Raw genomic sequence first — 14,864 nt, 5'->3', positions numbered from 1 at the left:
AGGTTTATTGAAAAGGAACTTAGATGTAAACAATGTTTTTATAATCGTATTAAATTGTTATATTTGTATAAGTTTCACCTAGACATAATTGTCTAAACTGCAAATGAAATTAAAAGCAAATCTACACGGCCAATCAGCCATACCTTTGCTGAGAGCAATGCCAACGCAGTTCTCGTAGTTGTCTCTGTTGTCGGGATCTCCGGCAAACCACTTGAGAAATGGCGCCCTCTTTCCGGAAGCCTCAGATATGTAGACGCCTTCAACGATTCTATCGTTTATGCCCAGCCAGTAACGATTGTTTTCCTTGAGTTTCAGTACGACAGCATCGAACTCCTCTTGATTTTGGATGGCTGCCAAGTAACCCCCTTTTTCTTGACAGATATTCCTTGCATCAGGCCAGTCTGTATTAATTTGTTCTTCAATATAGAAGTAACGAGATCCAATTTTCTCAAATCCGGGAGGAATGCTGTCTAGGCTTTCATTCGATACGATTTTGATTTGATCCCGACTTTCAGGCATTTCCTTGTGACCCCCTTTTAGTTCCTCCTGGATGATGGACGGCATTGTTCAAATTTTCCTGCAATGATGTCAACTTCTCCTCGAAGTTTTCTGGGATAGTTTTTCTAAGAGCTTCCAGCTGTGACTTCTGTTCTTCTAATTGAGTCCCGAGAGACTTCTGTTGATCCGCGATATCAAGTTGAATTTTCTTAAGAATTTCTCGTAAAGATGTCTGCTGCTCCTCCATCCTGACCAGCCTCTCCTCAAAGTTTTCCGGGATGTTATTCCTAAGTATTTCCAGCTGACTCTCTATTCTGCTTAGTCTCCCCTGATTGTCAGCTGAAAAGTTATAATTCTTGTATATATTTCTTAGTACATACCTACTGAACTTTAAACTTACTCTGCAATGCTGATTGGATTTTCTGGAGGTCTCTTGTGACATAGCATTTGCTCTCCTTGGCAACGTGATTGAAGAATGGTAACAGTTTTACCCACAGTTGATTCGCCGGAGTATTCATTACACTTTTAGGAGAGTCGCCATCCAAGGATTTTGCCTGCAATCCATATAGATTACAGACAATAATTGCAATCGAAAAATAACTTCCGAGATTAAACATTTTAAGCGCGAGTTTAAAGGGAACTGATGACAAAGTATAGCTTGTTCACGGTTTTTATAGACCCCTGAGTTCCAATTAGAATTTATAGCCATTATTATTACTTTTGAAAAAACTTCCACTATCGTTTTTATCAGCTATAAAGCAGCGATGGGCAGCTTCCTACCGTACTTATCAGCTTCAAAAAAATATAGATTATCTAAAATTATAATAAAAAAAGTATATTTCAGAGTAATTACGGGAACTTACCATCGTTGTTATCAGCTCCAAGCATGATAGTCCGCAGCTTTTCATTTTATATACCCTTGAGCTAATAAAAAAAAAATACTTCTGAGGAAATGCCCACCATCGTTTCAATCAGCTATAAAGTAGCGCTTTGTAGCTTCCGATTAAGCGGCCATAGGGAATAGCCCTGCTCGGTCTCTTCCGCCACAGATGCAGTGTGGAACATTTATATTTATTTTATTTATAACCATATTTAAAGTTTGGCTTACGCAAATCAATATAAATATAATTTATTATCAGCTTAAAATGCAAGACCATTAAAATCCAATACGCTTTTTAGGGGATATATTTTTGGGGGAATACACACGCCATTTGACACATCCCCCGGCTAATGCTAATGCACAATTCTCGGGAGTTTATAAACCAGATATAAGGATGCAGAGCGACAAGATAGCGAAGGAGACAGTGGCAAAAAGATGGCCATCTTTATGCTGGGCCAAAAACTGACAGAAATAAAGTGAAGTTGGTCATAAATTTGCTTTTACGCCAAGATGACTTCATAAAGCGACAAATACGCAAAGCATAATCCCGAGTGCAGCCAACCCAAAAGTGGGGATAAGAGGGGGATGGATGGGTGTTGGATGTGGGGGGTACTTTATATAGGGAAATATACACCCAGCAAAAGGTTTATAATTAAGGTAAGGAATAAATATACATAATATACTTAGAGTTCCATTATTCTGGTTTTTTAGGATACGGCATTCAAAGGAATCTTCTGAAAAAAGAGTTAATGAACTACTAAACGTCTAATGCATTTTTAAAAAATAATACCCTTTCCTTGACAGTCGAAAACCTGGTGCATCTCCAGCCTAAGTTTGAACGTTATTTTCATTTATCAAAAAAGTTGATAGTTGCCATGTTGAGGGTCTCGACTGAAGGTGTCAAAATTGGATACTATTGATTGGGAAGTATGGCTTTCTATAGACCCCCGAGCTGAAAAATGGATTGAATGTCAGTATTAATGGGTAATGTCATATACATATATACGAAAGTAAGTTTCTCAAGGTTCAAATGAATAGAAACACACAGACAAAAACATATATTAAATTCATTTGAAATTAAAAACAACCGAAATAAAATGGCACTTCAGAGGAAATCCCCACCGTCGTCATCGTTCCTATCAGCTTTCCAGCATGACTTTGAATAATCTTAATTTATTATATATTTAATATATAAAAAAAAAGATTAATGGAATACACGAGAAATACGTATATAACATTCTTAAAATTCAATTAATATTGAAAAGCAAAATATTCATAGCAGTACGATTTCAGTAGAATTCACATGATATTAAGATTCCAGTCTAGTCAAGTAAATTTTTAAGATTAAATGAACGTTTCCTCTAGAAATAAATTAAAATTGTGTTCCCAAATAAACAATAGCGAAATTGAAAGAATATAATTAAAATGCTTTCATTTTTTATTTTATTTATTATTTATAGAATGTTTATAAATTTCTTAGCTAAACATCAATGTCACTTTGGCAAATGATATGCAGATTTAGGGAGCACGACTCATCGTTCATTTCGCCGCCAACAAGTTCAACGCATCTCTCATTGCTCGCTATATTGTTGGGTTGTCCACTTCGCCACTTCAAAAATTGGGCTTTCTTTCCGGATGCCTCTGACGGGTAGTTCCCCTTACTGCCTCGATCGTTTATGCCCAACCAGTAGCGTTTATTATCCAGTTTCGCCGTGATTGCATCCAGTTCTTCTTGGACCTTAACGGAGGCTATATAGCCACCCTCTCCATAATGTTTTCTGGGTTGGTTTTCTTAAATCCTTCCAGCTGGGATTTCTGTTGCATTTTTGCGGTGATCTGGAACAAAAAGTAGAAGAGACCCAAGCATCATCCAGTTTTTCAAGTTGGTAGTTTTGCGTATGGTTTTATAAAAACAAACAAATTTGGCCGAAGAGAAACGGTTTATTGAAAAGGTATTTAAACGAAAACAATGTTTTTATAATCGTTGAATATTTTTAGATTGTAAATTTTTTTATTTTCAACTAGACATTGTTGTCTAGACTGCAAATGAAATTAAAAGCAAGTCTACACGGCCAATCAGCCATACCTTTGCTGAGATTAATGCCAACGCAGTTCTCGTAGTTGTCTCTGTTGTCGGGATCTCCGGCAAACCACTTGAGAAATGGCGCCCTATTTCCGGAAGCCTCAGATATATAGACCCCTTCAAAGCTTCTATCGTTTATGCCCAGCCAGTAACGATTGTTTTCCTTGAGTTTCAGTAAGACGGCATCGAACTCCTCTTGATTTTGGATGGCTGCCAAGTATCCTCCTTTTTGTAGACAGAAGAATTTAGCATCAATCCAGTTTTTCTGTATTTCTTCTTCAATGTAGAAGTATCGGGTTCCGATCCGTTGAAACCCTGGTGGGATAGTGTTCGTTTTCGGTGCCTCAGTTACTACCGGTCTTCTCTCGATCATGGCCTCAATTCTGTCCAGTCTTTCATTCGTTTCGACTTTTATTTGATCCAGATGTTTCAGCATTTCCATTTGAAACACTTCTAGTTTCTCCTGGGTATTTTTTTGCATGGTGTCCAGAATTGCTAGAGTTGTTCCGTGGGTTGTAGCTTGCAACCTTAGTTGCTTCTGGATATTTTCGATTTGATCCCCCAAAGGTTGAAGTACTCCAAGACAGTAAGCCCCACATTGCGATGGGGCATCCTGCAGGACACAAACCGAACAGGTCTCATCCTGGGACATAACCATTCCGTAAAGATTGCACGCAACAAGGGCGGACAGAAAAAATGTTTCAAGCTTGTGCATTTCGGGAGTGCAGAACCATGGAATGAAAAAGATGCCAAAAGACTGTTTTGGGTACGTGTTTTCCAATTATATATGCTTCCCAAACGTACTATACTATACAACAGATCAACAAAAATTTATTATTGGGCCACGCGATTAAATTTAAAAAGAGATAGCATTCAGAGAATTCAACCAAATTTAATAATAAACATAATAATAAAATAGCAACAGTGGACTTAAACCAAATTATATATATATTTAAATTCTTTTCGAAAACAAAACGACAATATGTGGGTATATATTAATAAGGCACACGAGAAAGTAAAATATATTTTTATATATACATATTTGTATTTATTTTACATCAATTTTCAGAGGAAATGAAATTTCTAAGAAAAAGATTTTAAACTTCATTATCACTTTGACAAATTAAGTACCGACTTTCGGAGCACGGATGATCGTTCATTCCGCCATTATCAAGTTCGACGCAGTACTCATTTTTTTTCGCGTTATTTGGTTCCTTAGGGCGCCACTTCAAAAATGGATTTTTCTTGCCGGATGCCTCGGATACGTAGATTTCATGATTATCCCTGTTGTTGATCCCCAGCCAGTAACGTTTGTCATCTAGTTTCGCCGTAATGGCGACCAACTCCTCTTGGTCCTTAATGCTGGCTATATAGCCACCCATTTCGCGACATTTTTTTCCAGCCTCAAACCAATCCCGACTACTTTCACTATCGATGTAGAAGAGTCTTGAGCCGATTCGCTGAAACTTTGGCCAAAATACTTTGTTGTAAATTTCGGAAACGGTGTCCATAAGTTTGGCCTGCTGAGTCTCGATCTTCGCCTGCACATCTTTCTGAATATTTTCCTTTCTTTCAAAGACCTCGGGGATTTTCTTTAAAGATTCTTGTAATGATGCGATAGTATTCTGGAAGTCCTTCTGCTGCTTCTGAATGGCTATTAGTCTGTCCGCGATGTCCTCTGGAACAAATTTAATTTTTAAAGATTTCAAGAAGTCTTCCCTCTCAATTTTCATCTTACTCTGCTTGACTTCCAGGGTTGTGTCCAGATCATCGAAAACATTGCATTTGCTTTGCTTGGCAATATGATCAAGCAATGGTAACACTTTTACCATCAGTTTATTCGCCGGGTCTTGTGGAAATGTAGACAAGTCGGCATCCAAGGATTTTGCCTGGGCCCCATATGAAGTCCAGGCAAGAATCACGATCGAAAAAGAAATGGCCTCTTTAAACATACTTAGCGCGTATAACAACAAGTGGCAAACGCTGCCAACGAACTGAATATTCTTCACTAAAGTGGACCGCATTTATATTCGTCTTGTATATAGGTCCAATATACCGGGAAAAGCTTTCTTCTCTGCATTGCCCACATATATAGCCATAAATTATATTGAGCTCGAAGAAACAGTGTTTTCTGAGGACACAATTTTTATATGCTATGAATTTTATTTAAATAAAATCGTTTTGAACATACCTAACTCGAGGTCTCAAATTTTGTTTGATAACAATGGTAACTCGGATAAAGAGTCTTCTACTTGTAATTTTTAGATTTGTTTAAACAGATTCTACTCGTTATAAATATCAAAGAAACATATTTGTTTAAAATCTCTTATATACCTCTGTTGTGCAAAACGATTAATAATTTAATTTTGAGGAAAATAATAAATGTCAATAAGATAGTTAGACGTGTCTCTGGAAAACTGGCCCTTCCTCAGAACACCCCTTATGTAAATGCTATTGCTATGTAGGAGAACAAGAGAACTAACACCTGCCTGGCAATGGAATAAATAATTCAATTAATTAAGTAATGTTTTAATAGGTTGTATTTCTCTTTAAACAGAACAGCATTGTATTAAGCTACAAATCAAAGTTAGCTTGGCAAATTAGAAACTTCTCTTTGGAACACGGTTCATCGTTCATCTCGCCGTTCACAAGTTCAACGCAGCGCTCGTCGCTTTCACCGTGGTTGGGTTCCCCGCTTTTCCACTTCAAAAATGGAGCTTTCTCTCCGGATGCGTGGGATACGTAGACCCCCCTGCTGTCTCGGTCGTTGATGCCCAGCCAGTAGTGCTCCCCACCCAGTTTCGCCTTAATGGCGTCCAACTCCTCTTGGTCTTTGATGGAGGCTATAAAGCCATCCATTTCGCGACAGGTGTTCACGGCTGTAAGCCAACTGTATGCATTTTTGCGATCGATAAAGAAAAGACTAGAGCCGATTCGCTCAAACTTCGGCCAATAGACTTTAGCGTAAATTTTGGTAAGAGTGTTCATAAGTCTGACCTGTTGAGCCTCCATCTTTGTCTGCATATCCTTCTGATTGTTTTCCAACCTCTCCAGTCTTCCCTCCAAGCCCTCCGGCATTTTCTTTATATTTTCCTGTAATGTTGTCAGCCTCTCCTCGAAGTTTTCTGGGATGGTTTTCCTAAGAGCTTCCAGCTGGGATTTCTGATCTTCTAATTGAGCCCCAAGGGACTTCTGTTGATCATGCATTGTAGCAAGTTTCTGCTCGACATCAAGTGGAATTTTCTTAAGAATCTCCTGAAAAGATGTCTGCTCTTCCTTCATTTTGCCCAGCATCTCCGCAAAGTTTTCCGGGACGATACTCTTAAAAGTCTCCGCCAGGGACTTTTGCTGCTTTTCCAGATTGATCTGCATATCCAATTGCGAACCCATTGACTTTTGAATGTCCGTCTGGTGAGCTTCCATTCTGGTAAGCTTATCCTGAAAGTCCTGGGTTAGGACTTTCTTCAGGGAATCCCCCAGGGATGTGGCTTGCCAGTCCAACTTGGTCTGGATTCTGTCCAGTTTGGCTTGGGCGTCGTTTAGTTTGAGGGCATCGGAGGTGTTCCATTGCTCCTGGTGCTTGGCAATGTGACCCAAAAGGGGTTCCAGCACAGAGAGGCAGAACTCCCCGCACTGATTCGGCGGATCTTGCAGCAGGCATACAGACCGGGCACTATCCTGCGATTCCGATTGGCATCCACACAGATTCCACGCAATTAATGAATACATAATATAGGTTTCGATCCTGAACATGATGAAAGTTTGCATCCGCAAGCAGCGAGGAATTGAAACGGAATGATTCTGGATGTATTTGTTTGAAGAGCTCTAAAGTCGATAAGAAAGGGGCATCTACTGAAGTCGCATACTTAGATTGTTAATATCTTGCCTCTTCTGGCACTTTCATTGGCTAGTTCTTATCTTCATTTCCTCATGGGGGCATATCAGCTAAAATAATTGTGCTTTCCAGATGATTCCTCTTATCTCGATTTGTTCAATGTGTCATACGTCGTAAAGCAGTTTGAAACACATTTATGAATTAAAGAAAATCTTTTTTAACAATCGTTTTTTCGTGTTAGTTTAGTTAGGTTTAATAAAGACAGTACTAGAATTACTATTTGAAATTTAAATTTGGCGCGCATAGCATCTTTTTACTTATTTGGCGTTGCCAGAAAATGTAAGTTTCTGGTCTGATTTCATTGCCATTCACATTGGTTAGGCGACAATTGTTCTCTGAACATACGCCCATCGTTTATCGATATCGGGTGGTCGGCTATCGATAATAAATAAACACAATAACTGCAAATAAATAAATAAATAAAAATTTGAACAAAAAAATTGTGGAACAAGCAAAAACTACCGAAATTTCGAGGAGGGGTATCCAAATTATCAAGTAGAAGAGATTTCCCGAGAGGAAAGGCCACGATTTCGCCGAATTTTCACGCAGCTGCGCAACTTGCCGAGAAAAACAACAACAACGGTGAATCATTGAGCCCGAAACAAGAAGTTTTGCCCGTTGGAAATTGATTTTTAACCATATTTTCCCTGCAGATCGATAGAGAAAATCATGGAGGGTGACTCGGAAAATCGAAAGGATCATGTCCTCGAGCGCCTGAACAAGCGGAACAAGGACCGGCAGAACTATTTGGATGTGAAGTCGGAGCAGCGCTCCAAGGAATCGGTGCAAAACGAGGGCGTTGACTACTTCTCCTCGACTTTTACCCAAAGGACCTTAGATATTGAGCAGGGCCTGAAGGATATACAGTGTGCCGAGGGCCCGGCCAGCGATTTGGCCCGGAATTTCGCCGACATAACCCTGGAGATCCAGGACCTGCAGCGTTATCTCACGGCATCCACCATGTTCCTCTCAGATTTCAAGATCAAGTCCTGTCAGAACGTCCTGAACACCCTGACTTCAGTGAGCGATGAAACCCGTCAGCGCCTGATGCCCAAGAAAAAGTTCGGTTTCAGTGGCAAAAAGACTGCCGCAAAGCAAAAACCTAGCCCGAATAAGGACATAGTCGATGCCAAGCCCAGCAAAGTTCCGGAAAAACTAGGCTCTAACTTTAGCTGGACCATTGCAAATCGAAAGAACGAGCATATAGTCTTGGATTCCAGCCAGGTTAATGGTCAGGATATAACCATTTCGAATGTAAGCCACTGTTTGGTGGAACTGCAAGGACATCCCGGCTCTGTGCAGGTGTCCCGGGCCTCAAATTGCACCTTGTTGTGCGGCCCCATTGCCAGGTCCTTCTTCGCCGAGAACCTGGACGAGTGCACCCTCTCCATTGCCTGCCAGCAGCTGAGATTGCACTCTTCGCGGGGCATTCGCATATATATCCATGTCACCTGTCGCGCCATCATCGAGGATTGCAAGGAAATTGAGATTGGCGAGTTTAACTACGATTATCCGGAGTTGGAAGCCGACTATCTGGCCTCGGGGCTGAATAAGTCCCAGAACAACTACACGGACGTGGCCGATTTCAACTGGCTTTCGCCGGATGTGCCCTCGCCGAACTGGAGCCTGCTCAAGGACCATCCCGATCCGAATTGGAATGCCTTGCGGCGGGACTTCATCGCCAATAGCAACAATAACAACGGGCTCAAGCAGGGTGTCAAGGACATCTCCATCATTTAGTGGCGGCATCGGCGGCTGCTCCTCGGCTGGCTGGCCTACGGTGTCATCCTCGGTTGGCTGCTCTGGGAACTGCTGCTAAGGGCCCCAATTACTGGGCCCAAGTCTATAACCCCTCGATCTGTGTAAATAGCTTTAAGCGTGTTGATTAAATAACCATTATATTGATTTCTTAGCGGTTTTCCATTTTTTTGGGTGCCGGGGGTATTTTAAAATGTTACAATAGTATAGTGATACTTCTACGATTTCGTCCCTTTTTAAAAAATTGATTTTATAATCGTTTGCTACATATTTACGCCCTAACATTTTATAATTGAAGTTACTGCTGTAAAGTCATACCTTCTCGGCATATAAGTAGTTTATACTGGTCTTTGTGCTGGGGGAAGTTAAAGTTCGAAATGGGCAACACACATGTATCTGTTCTTGTTTATATGTCCCGGCTAATTTGACATGTCCATTTCGGATGTGGCATAATCAGTGGTTGGCCAAAATGGCTGTGGCTGCCGCACAACTTGCGGAGTGGGAGGACGACAGGACCTCATGCAAGTTTCATGTGGCCACAACAGGACCTCTCAAGTCGCCATATTGACGAAACCACTCTACTTGTCTTACAGCTTCGCACTACAAAGGCACCTTAATTAGAGCTGCATAATTGTTTAAGTCAAGAATATAAACATAGCTTGGAAAATATTTGGTATGTATCAAGGAAGCATAAAAATCATTAATGGATTAAATAGTACATTTTGTATACTCAATATTCTCTTTATTTTTGATTTCTTTTTTATTTTAATTGTATATCCTGTTAAAATTGTATATAATTTTTTATTTAAATTGTAGTTTATTATTGATATTTTTAAGAGTATCTGCTCTTCGCCTTTCTCTCACGGTTAATCGCATTCTCCCATGCCGTTGACTTTTGTGGCTGTCAACATGGCCGACTGTCAAAATAATTAACGAATTCGAGTTACAGGCGGTGAAGGAGGGTTATATCCCATTTATATGTACCTTCCTACATATCCCCATGGTGTAGAAAGGGGAATGAATTGGAGACATCTCACATTAGCGAGGTAATTGAACTGCAAATTACACGAATAGCAGTGATGTTGCGAGCAGGAGAAAGGCAATAAGGATACTGTCAGATTGAGGTTAAGTAATAAACTGTCAATTCTGAAGATTTTGAAAAAATGGTACAGTAAAAAGAGATGATGGAGAAATTTGAAAGTGCAAACCGACAAAAGGTGAAGTTAGAGAATGCAAGAAAAACCCCGGCAATTACAGGATTTTCACGTTTCTTTTTGTTGCCCTCAAAGATCTAATCAACATTGCGGTCTACGTTGCGTTCTTTCTTGTGAATGTGAAAAGGTAAAAACAAGAAACTACAACATATACATATTTGAAGTTTATAGAAAACGCTCAAACAAAAACATCACTATTATTATAATATTTTATTTAAGGTAAATGCTATTTTAAAAACACACTCAAGAATATATTAATTGGTGGACAAAATTTAATAGTAAATATGTGCCTAAGTTTCCGATCTACAAGCTTAATTCCTTTTGTGAAGAAACTCGTAATCAACTTAAAAGTTGATTTCATGTGCTCTTTCTTGAATGTATTCGGCTTGCTCTGATAAGCCCCGTTTGAAACAATAGATTATAGCAACTGCAACATCCAACTCTTACACTTATATTTTATTTATAGGCGATTTAATCTCTTTAATCTTTTTATTTCTTTCAGACTGGTTCTAGATTCGGTTAATATTTCTGTTGCAACCTTTTTCAATAATGAAGTTTGGAATTCTGTTCGATATATGAGTTCCAGATGGTGATTTTTTGAAAGCTTTCGGTCCTTAGTGGCTGCTATTTCCGTTTATTCAAATGAACCGATGCACTATCAAATCTAATTGCTTTCACACTTGAACAGTGTTGGTAATTCCGGCCACACACGCACACCTGCGACACACACACACTGACGCACTCACACGCACACGAGGACAGGTGCATCTGGGGCTGCCACATTTGCATAGCTCACAATTAGTTTTCTCATTATCGCAGATAATATTCGCCGCATTTGCGATAAGACCGAGACCCCAACAATGCTGACCGCCTCCACATTAATATTATCGCAGTGCCCGTAATTGCCTGTCCCTCTCACACTTTGATGGTTTCAATTACTGCAAAATTACCGAGCCGCGCCACCTTCGCCTTAACTCCTTCCTCGCCTCCCGACTTCAACTTTGACCCACATGCGATCCGCAAATGCCTTTGTGTGCGGATTTTATGGCTCAGCTGTTGTGGGCTACGATGCTAATTTACGCATTTAGTTAAGCGGCCCCCACTCAAAGGCCTAAGGTCAGAAGGGGCTTTCTAACTTTCTTGGGGGGATATCAGGAGTTTGGAATCGTACTTAACTTTCTTTTAAAAAATATCACTTATACGCCATGTAACACCCAAGATAACGGGTGTATCCTTAACGCAATCGACCAAAATATACAAGTTCTAAGACTAGTTACAATGGGATTTTACATTCCCAAAGCACAAGGGCTATGCTAAATATTCTTGGAGGAATATCAGCAATATTTATCCATATTTTATTTTGTTTCAAATATAACTCATACGCCTTGTAACCCTTGGCACAAAGTGCACCTTTTGAAGTAATCAACAAAGTTGTAGAAAATAATTGATAGATTATTATAGGTTCCTAAGTTCCAGGCTGCATTTCTGGGCGGAGTATTGCGCATGTTTTGGTAAGCTGCAGAATTCATAAAAAGAATCACTCAAGCCCCATGTAAGTCATAAACTGTAAAAAATAATAAAACAAAATGTTTAAAAAAAGTCATACCATTATATATTATGTTTATGTGGCTCTTTCAAGATTAGTTACATTTTCTAAAAACGTTATACCCAAAATAGGTTTTCAGACTTGAGAAAGTGCAACAAAGTCAAGTCTTTCTTTCCTCCAAAAATAGAAGACTAATTACTGAATTGGCTCTGTAATTTCTCACAACGCTTTCTCAACGAAAACCTTTAAAAACTCTTTCCGATATTGATAAGCGCAAGAACGTTGATTAATTAAGCGAATTACGGGAGTCATGCAGTGCAATTAAAATGTCAGCGCAGCCACAGAGTGTCGGAGAGGTGGGTGCATGTGTATATATCCAATATATACGAGGATGGTAGGCTCCTGGGCAAATGTCCAGGATTGGGGTTATGCCAGGCTCCTTCTGGCCTTTTTTATTCGCAGCTTGTCTCGCTTTTTTCCAACCCTTCCCGCTGCGAATTCCCGCGAATCGCGAATCTGCGCTCTGCGTGTGCAGCTCAAATTGTAATTAATGATGCAAGACAGCCGGCAGCCCCTCCTGTTTCACGCCCAGATCCCCCACAAAATCCCCCCTGCGACCACAGTCGGATCCGAACCGAAAATCTCTGCCAGGCCTTGTCATCCCGCCCCGCCCACCGTGTGGCATCCGCCTCCCCTGGCTGTGGGTTTTATTCTACCCTATAAAAAGCACGCTATCTTTATTTTATGACATTTTTAAAAGAACAGCTTATCAGGAGTTGCGCAGAAACCAATAGGTGGCTTGAAATCCCTTCCTAAGACGCCTAGAAGTATGCAAGGAACTACAGAATTCGCTAGACCAATGCTATTTTGTAAACCTTTCTTTAAGCGGTGTCATAACTTTAGTGATTTCTTTTTCAAATAAGATTTTTAATCATTTTTATTTTTCCATTAAACACTAGTGCAATTAAATATTTTTTAAATATTTGTAAAGTTTGTAATAGCTATTATATTTTTAGAGTATTCCCTTCTTCGGCCAACTATACCACTCCCATTCCGCCTGCTGTTTGTTTACTTAAATCATCGACGCGGTGCGCGTTTTAAACGCGTTTCTCATGCTTTTCGTGTAAATAAATGAAAAGTTCGTTTAATTCTCGTCGATTCTTTATGCGTTGAACAAGGGTGGTAAAGGGGCGTGGGCTAGGGAAAGGGGAGTGGTATCGTTTACTTTGGAAATGAAAAATTATGATTACATCAACAATAATCGAAATGCGCTTGTAAGCTGCTCTGTTGCTGTCTCTCTCTGTCCCTTTCTCGTTCCCTCCTTCCGTCTCGCTTCCCCTTGCAATTCCGTTCTTGCTTTCCGCACTCCGATCTTACACTTGGAAAAACACTTTAATTGTAGACTAAGGCGAAATAGAAGTCGAAATCTAGTCATTATGATCATCAATAAAAAGTTATAATTTAAAATCATTTTTAAAGATTATTTTTTATTTCGATTGTAATAAAGATACATATTTTTTTTTTAATATAACTCATAATTAACCAGGAAATCTATGCTCATATATATTTTATGAGGCATCTTTAGTCTGATTTCTAAACGTTATTGACACCCAGGATAATTTTAAATACTTGAACAAATTATAGTCTTTCCGTTAGAACGTGGCATGTATTATTCCCCAATTACCAATTTAAAATTCAACTATTTCTCCCAGTGCATAGCTATCTTTTGGCTGGCTCCCTCATTCCAGCGTTTTTGTTATTTTTGTTGCCGCTGCTTGCCATTTTCGTTGTGCTTTGCTCGTTTTGGCCATTTCTCTTCGTTCCCGTTGCTGACTTGCAACGCTTTCATGCGTGGCATTCGAGGGTGGGAAGGGGGTCCTGTAGGAGGAGGGGGGGGGGAGTAATGTAAACGTTCAATATTTGTGTTCAAAGTAAAAAATCGAGACGTTCCCTGCTCTTTCGGCCCCCTTTCCTTCCGCTTTCCCCACTTTCTCCGATGCCAAGCAGCGACGCGTTCAGCCAAAAAGTATGCAATGCAAAATCGAAAAAATGCGCGTGGCAGCACCTCAGCTTTCAGCTTTCGGCTTTGGCATCAAGCCCCCAGCCTGCATCTCTCTTATCTGCCGGGGTCCCATATTTCCCCCTGATTTCCCCACCTCAGGGTGCACTGGAAGAAAATGAGTGCTACGAATAAAAAGAAGTCTGTGAATTAATTAACTTTCCATAAGGTGTCTAAAAGTAGGCAACGCTTTATTTAATTACTAATTCATAAAATTAGTTGTTTAAATTTGATCAAATGGAGGAAAACCAGTGTTTATCGTGACAAACTTAAAAATTAATTTTAGCTGATTAGACATTTAAGACATTTTAAAAATACACATGTCTAAGAGTATGCTTATACGATGCCAACTTCGTATTTCCAAAACATACTATTAGACACCTTTTTAGGAGGTCTCAAACCCTTAGAGGTTTTTTTGGCACCCCCCCACAAAGAGTATTTTTTTCTGTGATCGCTTTCTTTGGTCGGGTCTGAGCCATGCTTATAAATCAGCGACGTCTGGGAACGGCGACAGGCGTTTGCACCCGGCCCCGATTTTCCAGCCACCCATTTTCTTCAACAATGCCAAGCCAGACACAAACACAACAATTTTTGTTGCCTGCATTGCGGCGCCTCTTTGCGCCCCATACTCATCCAGTATTTCCCTATATATAGTACCCCCAACATCCAACACCCATCCATCCCCCTCTTATCCCCACTTTTGGGTTGGCTGCACTCGGCATTATGCTTTGCGTATTTGTCGCTTTATGAAGTCATCTTGGCGTAAAAGCAAATTTATGACCAACTTCACTTTATTTCTGTCAGTTTTTGGCCCAGCATAAAGATGGCCATCTTTTTGCCACTGTCTCCTTCGCTATCTTGTCGCTCTGCATCCTTATATCTGGTTTATAAACTCCCGAGAATTGTGCATTAGCATTAGCCGGGGGATGTG

At 40.0% G+C, this 14,864-nt stretch overlaps 5 protein-coding genes across 5 annotated transcripts; 1 reads left to right on the top strand and 4 right to left on the bottom strand.

Moving 5' to 3' along the window:
• Nucleotides 1–78: 78 nt before the first annotated feature.
• LOC119547570 (C-type lectin 37Db-like) lies at nucleotides 79–1,126 on the bottom strand. The gene is made up of 2 exons (XM_037854470.1): nucleotides 899–1,126; nucleotides 79–837 (listed from the first exon to the last, which is right to left on the bottom strand). The coding sequence occupies exon 2, from the start codon at nucleotides 562–564 to the stop codon at nucleotides 79–81; it is 486 nt and encodes a 161-aa protein (XP_037710398.1). The 5' UTR covers nucleotides 565–837; nucleotides 899–1,126.
• A 1,672-nt stretch (nucleotides 1,127–2,798) lies between these two features.
• On the bottom strand, nucleotides 2,799–4,201 carry LOC119548352 (accessory gland protein Acp29AB-like). The gene is made up of 2 exons (XM_037855568.1): nucleotides 3,465–4,201; nucleotides 2,799–3,214 (listed from the first exon to the last, which is right to left on the bottom strand). The coding sequence occupies exons 1-2, from the start codon at nucleotides 4,174–4,176 to the stop codon at nucleotides 3,171–3,173; spliced, it is 756 nt and encodes a 251-aa protein (XP_037711496.1). The 5' UTR covers nucleotides 4,177–4,201; the 3' UTR covers nucleotides 2,799–3,170.
• Nucleotides 4,202–4,494: 293 nt separating this feature from the next.
• Nucleotides 4,495–5,441, bottom strand: LOC119548351 (collectin-11-like). Its single transcript, XM_037855566.1, has 2 exons — nucleotides 5,200–5,441; nucleotides 4,495–5,139 (listed from the first exon to the last, which is right to left on the bottom strand). The coding sequence occupies exons 1-2, from the start codon at nucleotides 5,411–5,413 to the stop codon at nucleotides 4,559–4,561; spliced, it is 795 nt and encodes a 264-aa protein (XP_037711494.1). The 5' UTR covers nucleotides 5,414–5,441; the 3' UTR covers nucleotides 4,495–4,558.
• Nucleotides 5,442–5,983: 542 nt separating this feature from the next.
• LOC119548350 (CD209 antigen) lies at nucleotides 5,984–7,288 on the bottom strand. Its single transcript, XM_037855565.1, has one exon. It carries the CDS (start codon nucleotides 7,227–7,229, stop codon nucleotides 6,036–6,038), a length of 1,194 nt encoding a protein of 397 aa, XP_037711493.1. The 5' UTR covers nucleotides 7,230–7,288; the 3' UTR covers nucleotides 5,984–6,035.
• Nucleotides 7,289–7,704: 416 nt separating this feature from the next.
• Nucleotides 7,705–9,261, top strand: LOC119548489 (tubulin-specific chaperone C). Its single transcript, XM_037855763.1, has 2 exons — nucleotides 7,705–7,938; nucleotides 8,010–9,261. Exon 2 carries the CDS (start codon nucleotides 8,026–8,028, stop codon nucleotides 9,094–9,096), a length of 1,071 nt encoding a protein of 356 aa, XP_037711691.1. The 5' UTR covers nucleotides 7,705–7,938; nucleotides 8,010–8,025; the 3' UTR covers nucleotides 9,097–9,261.
• The last annotated feature ends 5,603 nt before the right edge of the window (nucleotides 9,262–14,864 follow it).

The sequence above is a fragment of the Drosophila subpulchrella genome, chromosome 2L (genome assembly GCF_014743375.2).
Source record: "Drosophila subpulchrella strain 33 F10 #4 breed RU33 chromosome 2L, RU_Dsub_v1.1 Primary Assembly, whole genome shotgun sequence".
In the NCBI taxonomy this organism is placed as follows: domain Eukaryota; kingdom Metazoa; phylum Arthropoda; class Insecta; order Diptera; family Drosophilidae; genus Drosophila; species Drosophila subpulchrella.
The sequence above is the reverse complement of the archived record's forward strand: the minus strand, read 5'-3'. Positions and strand labels throughout refer to the sequence as shown.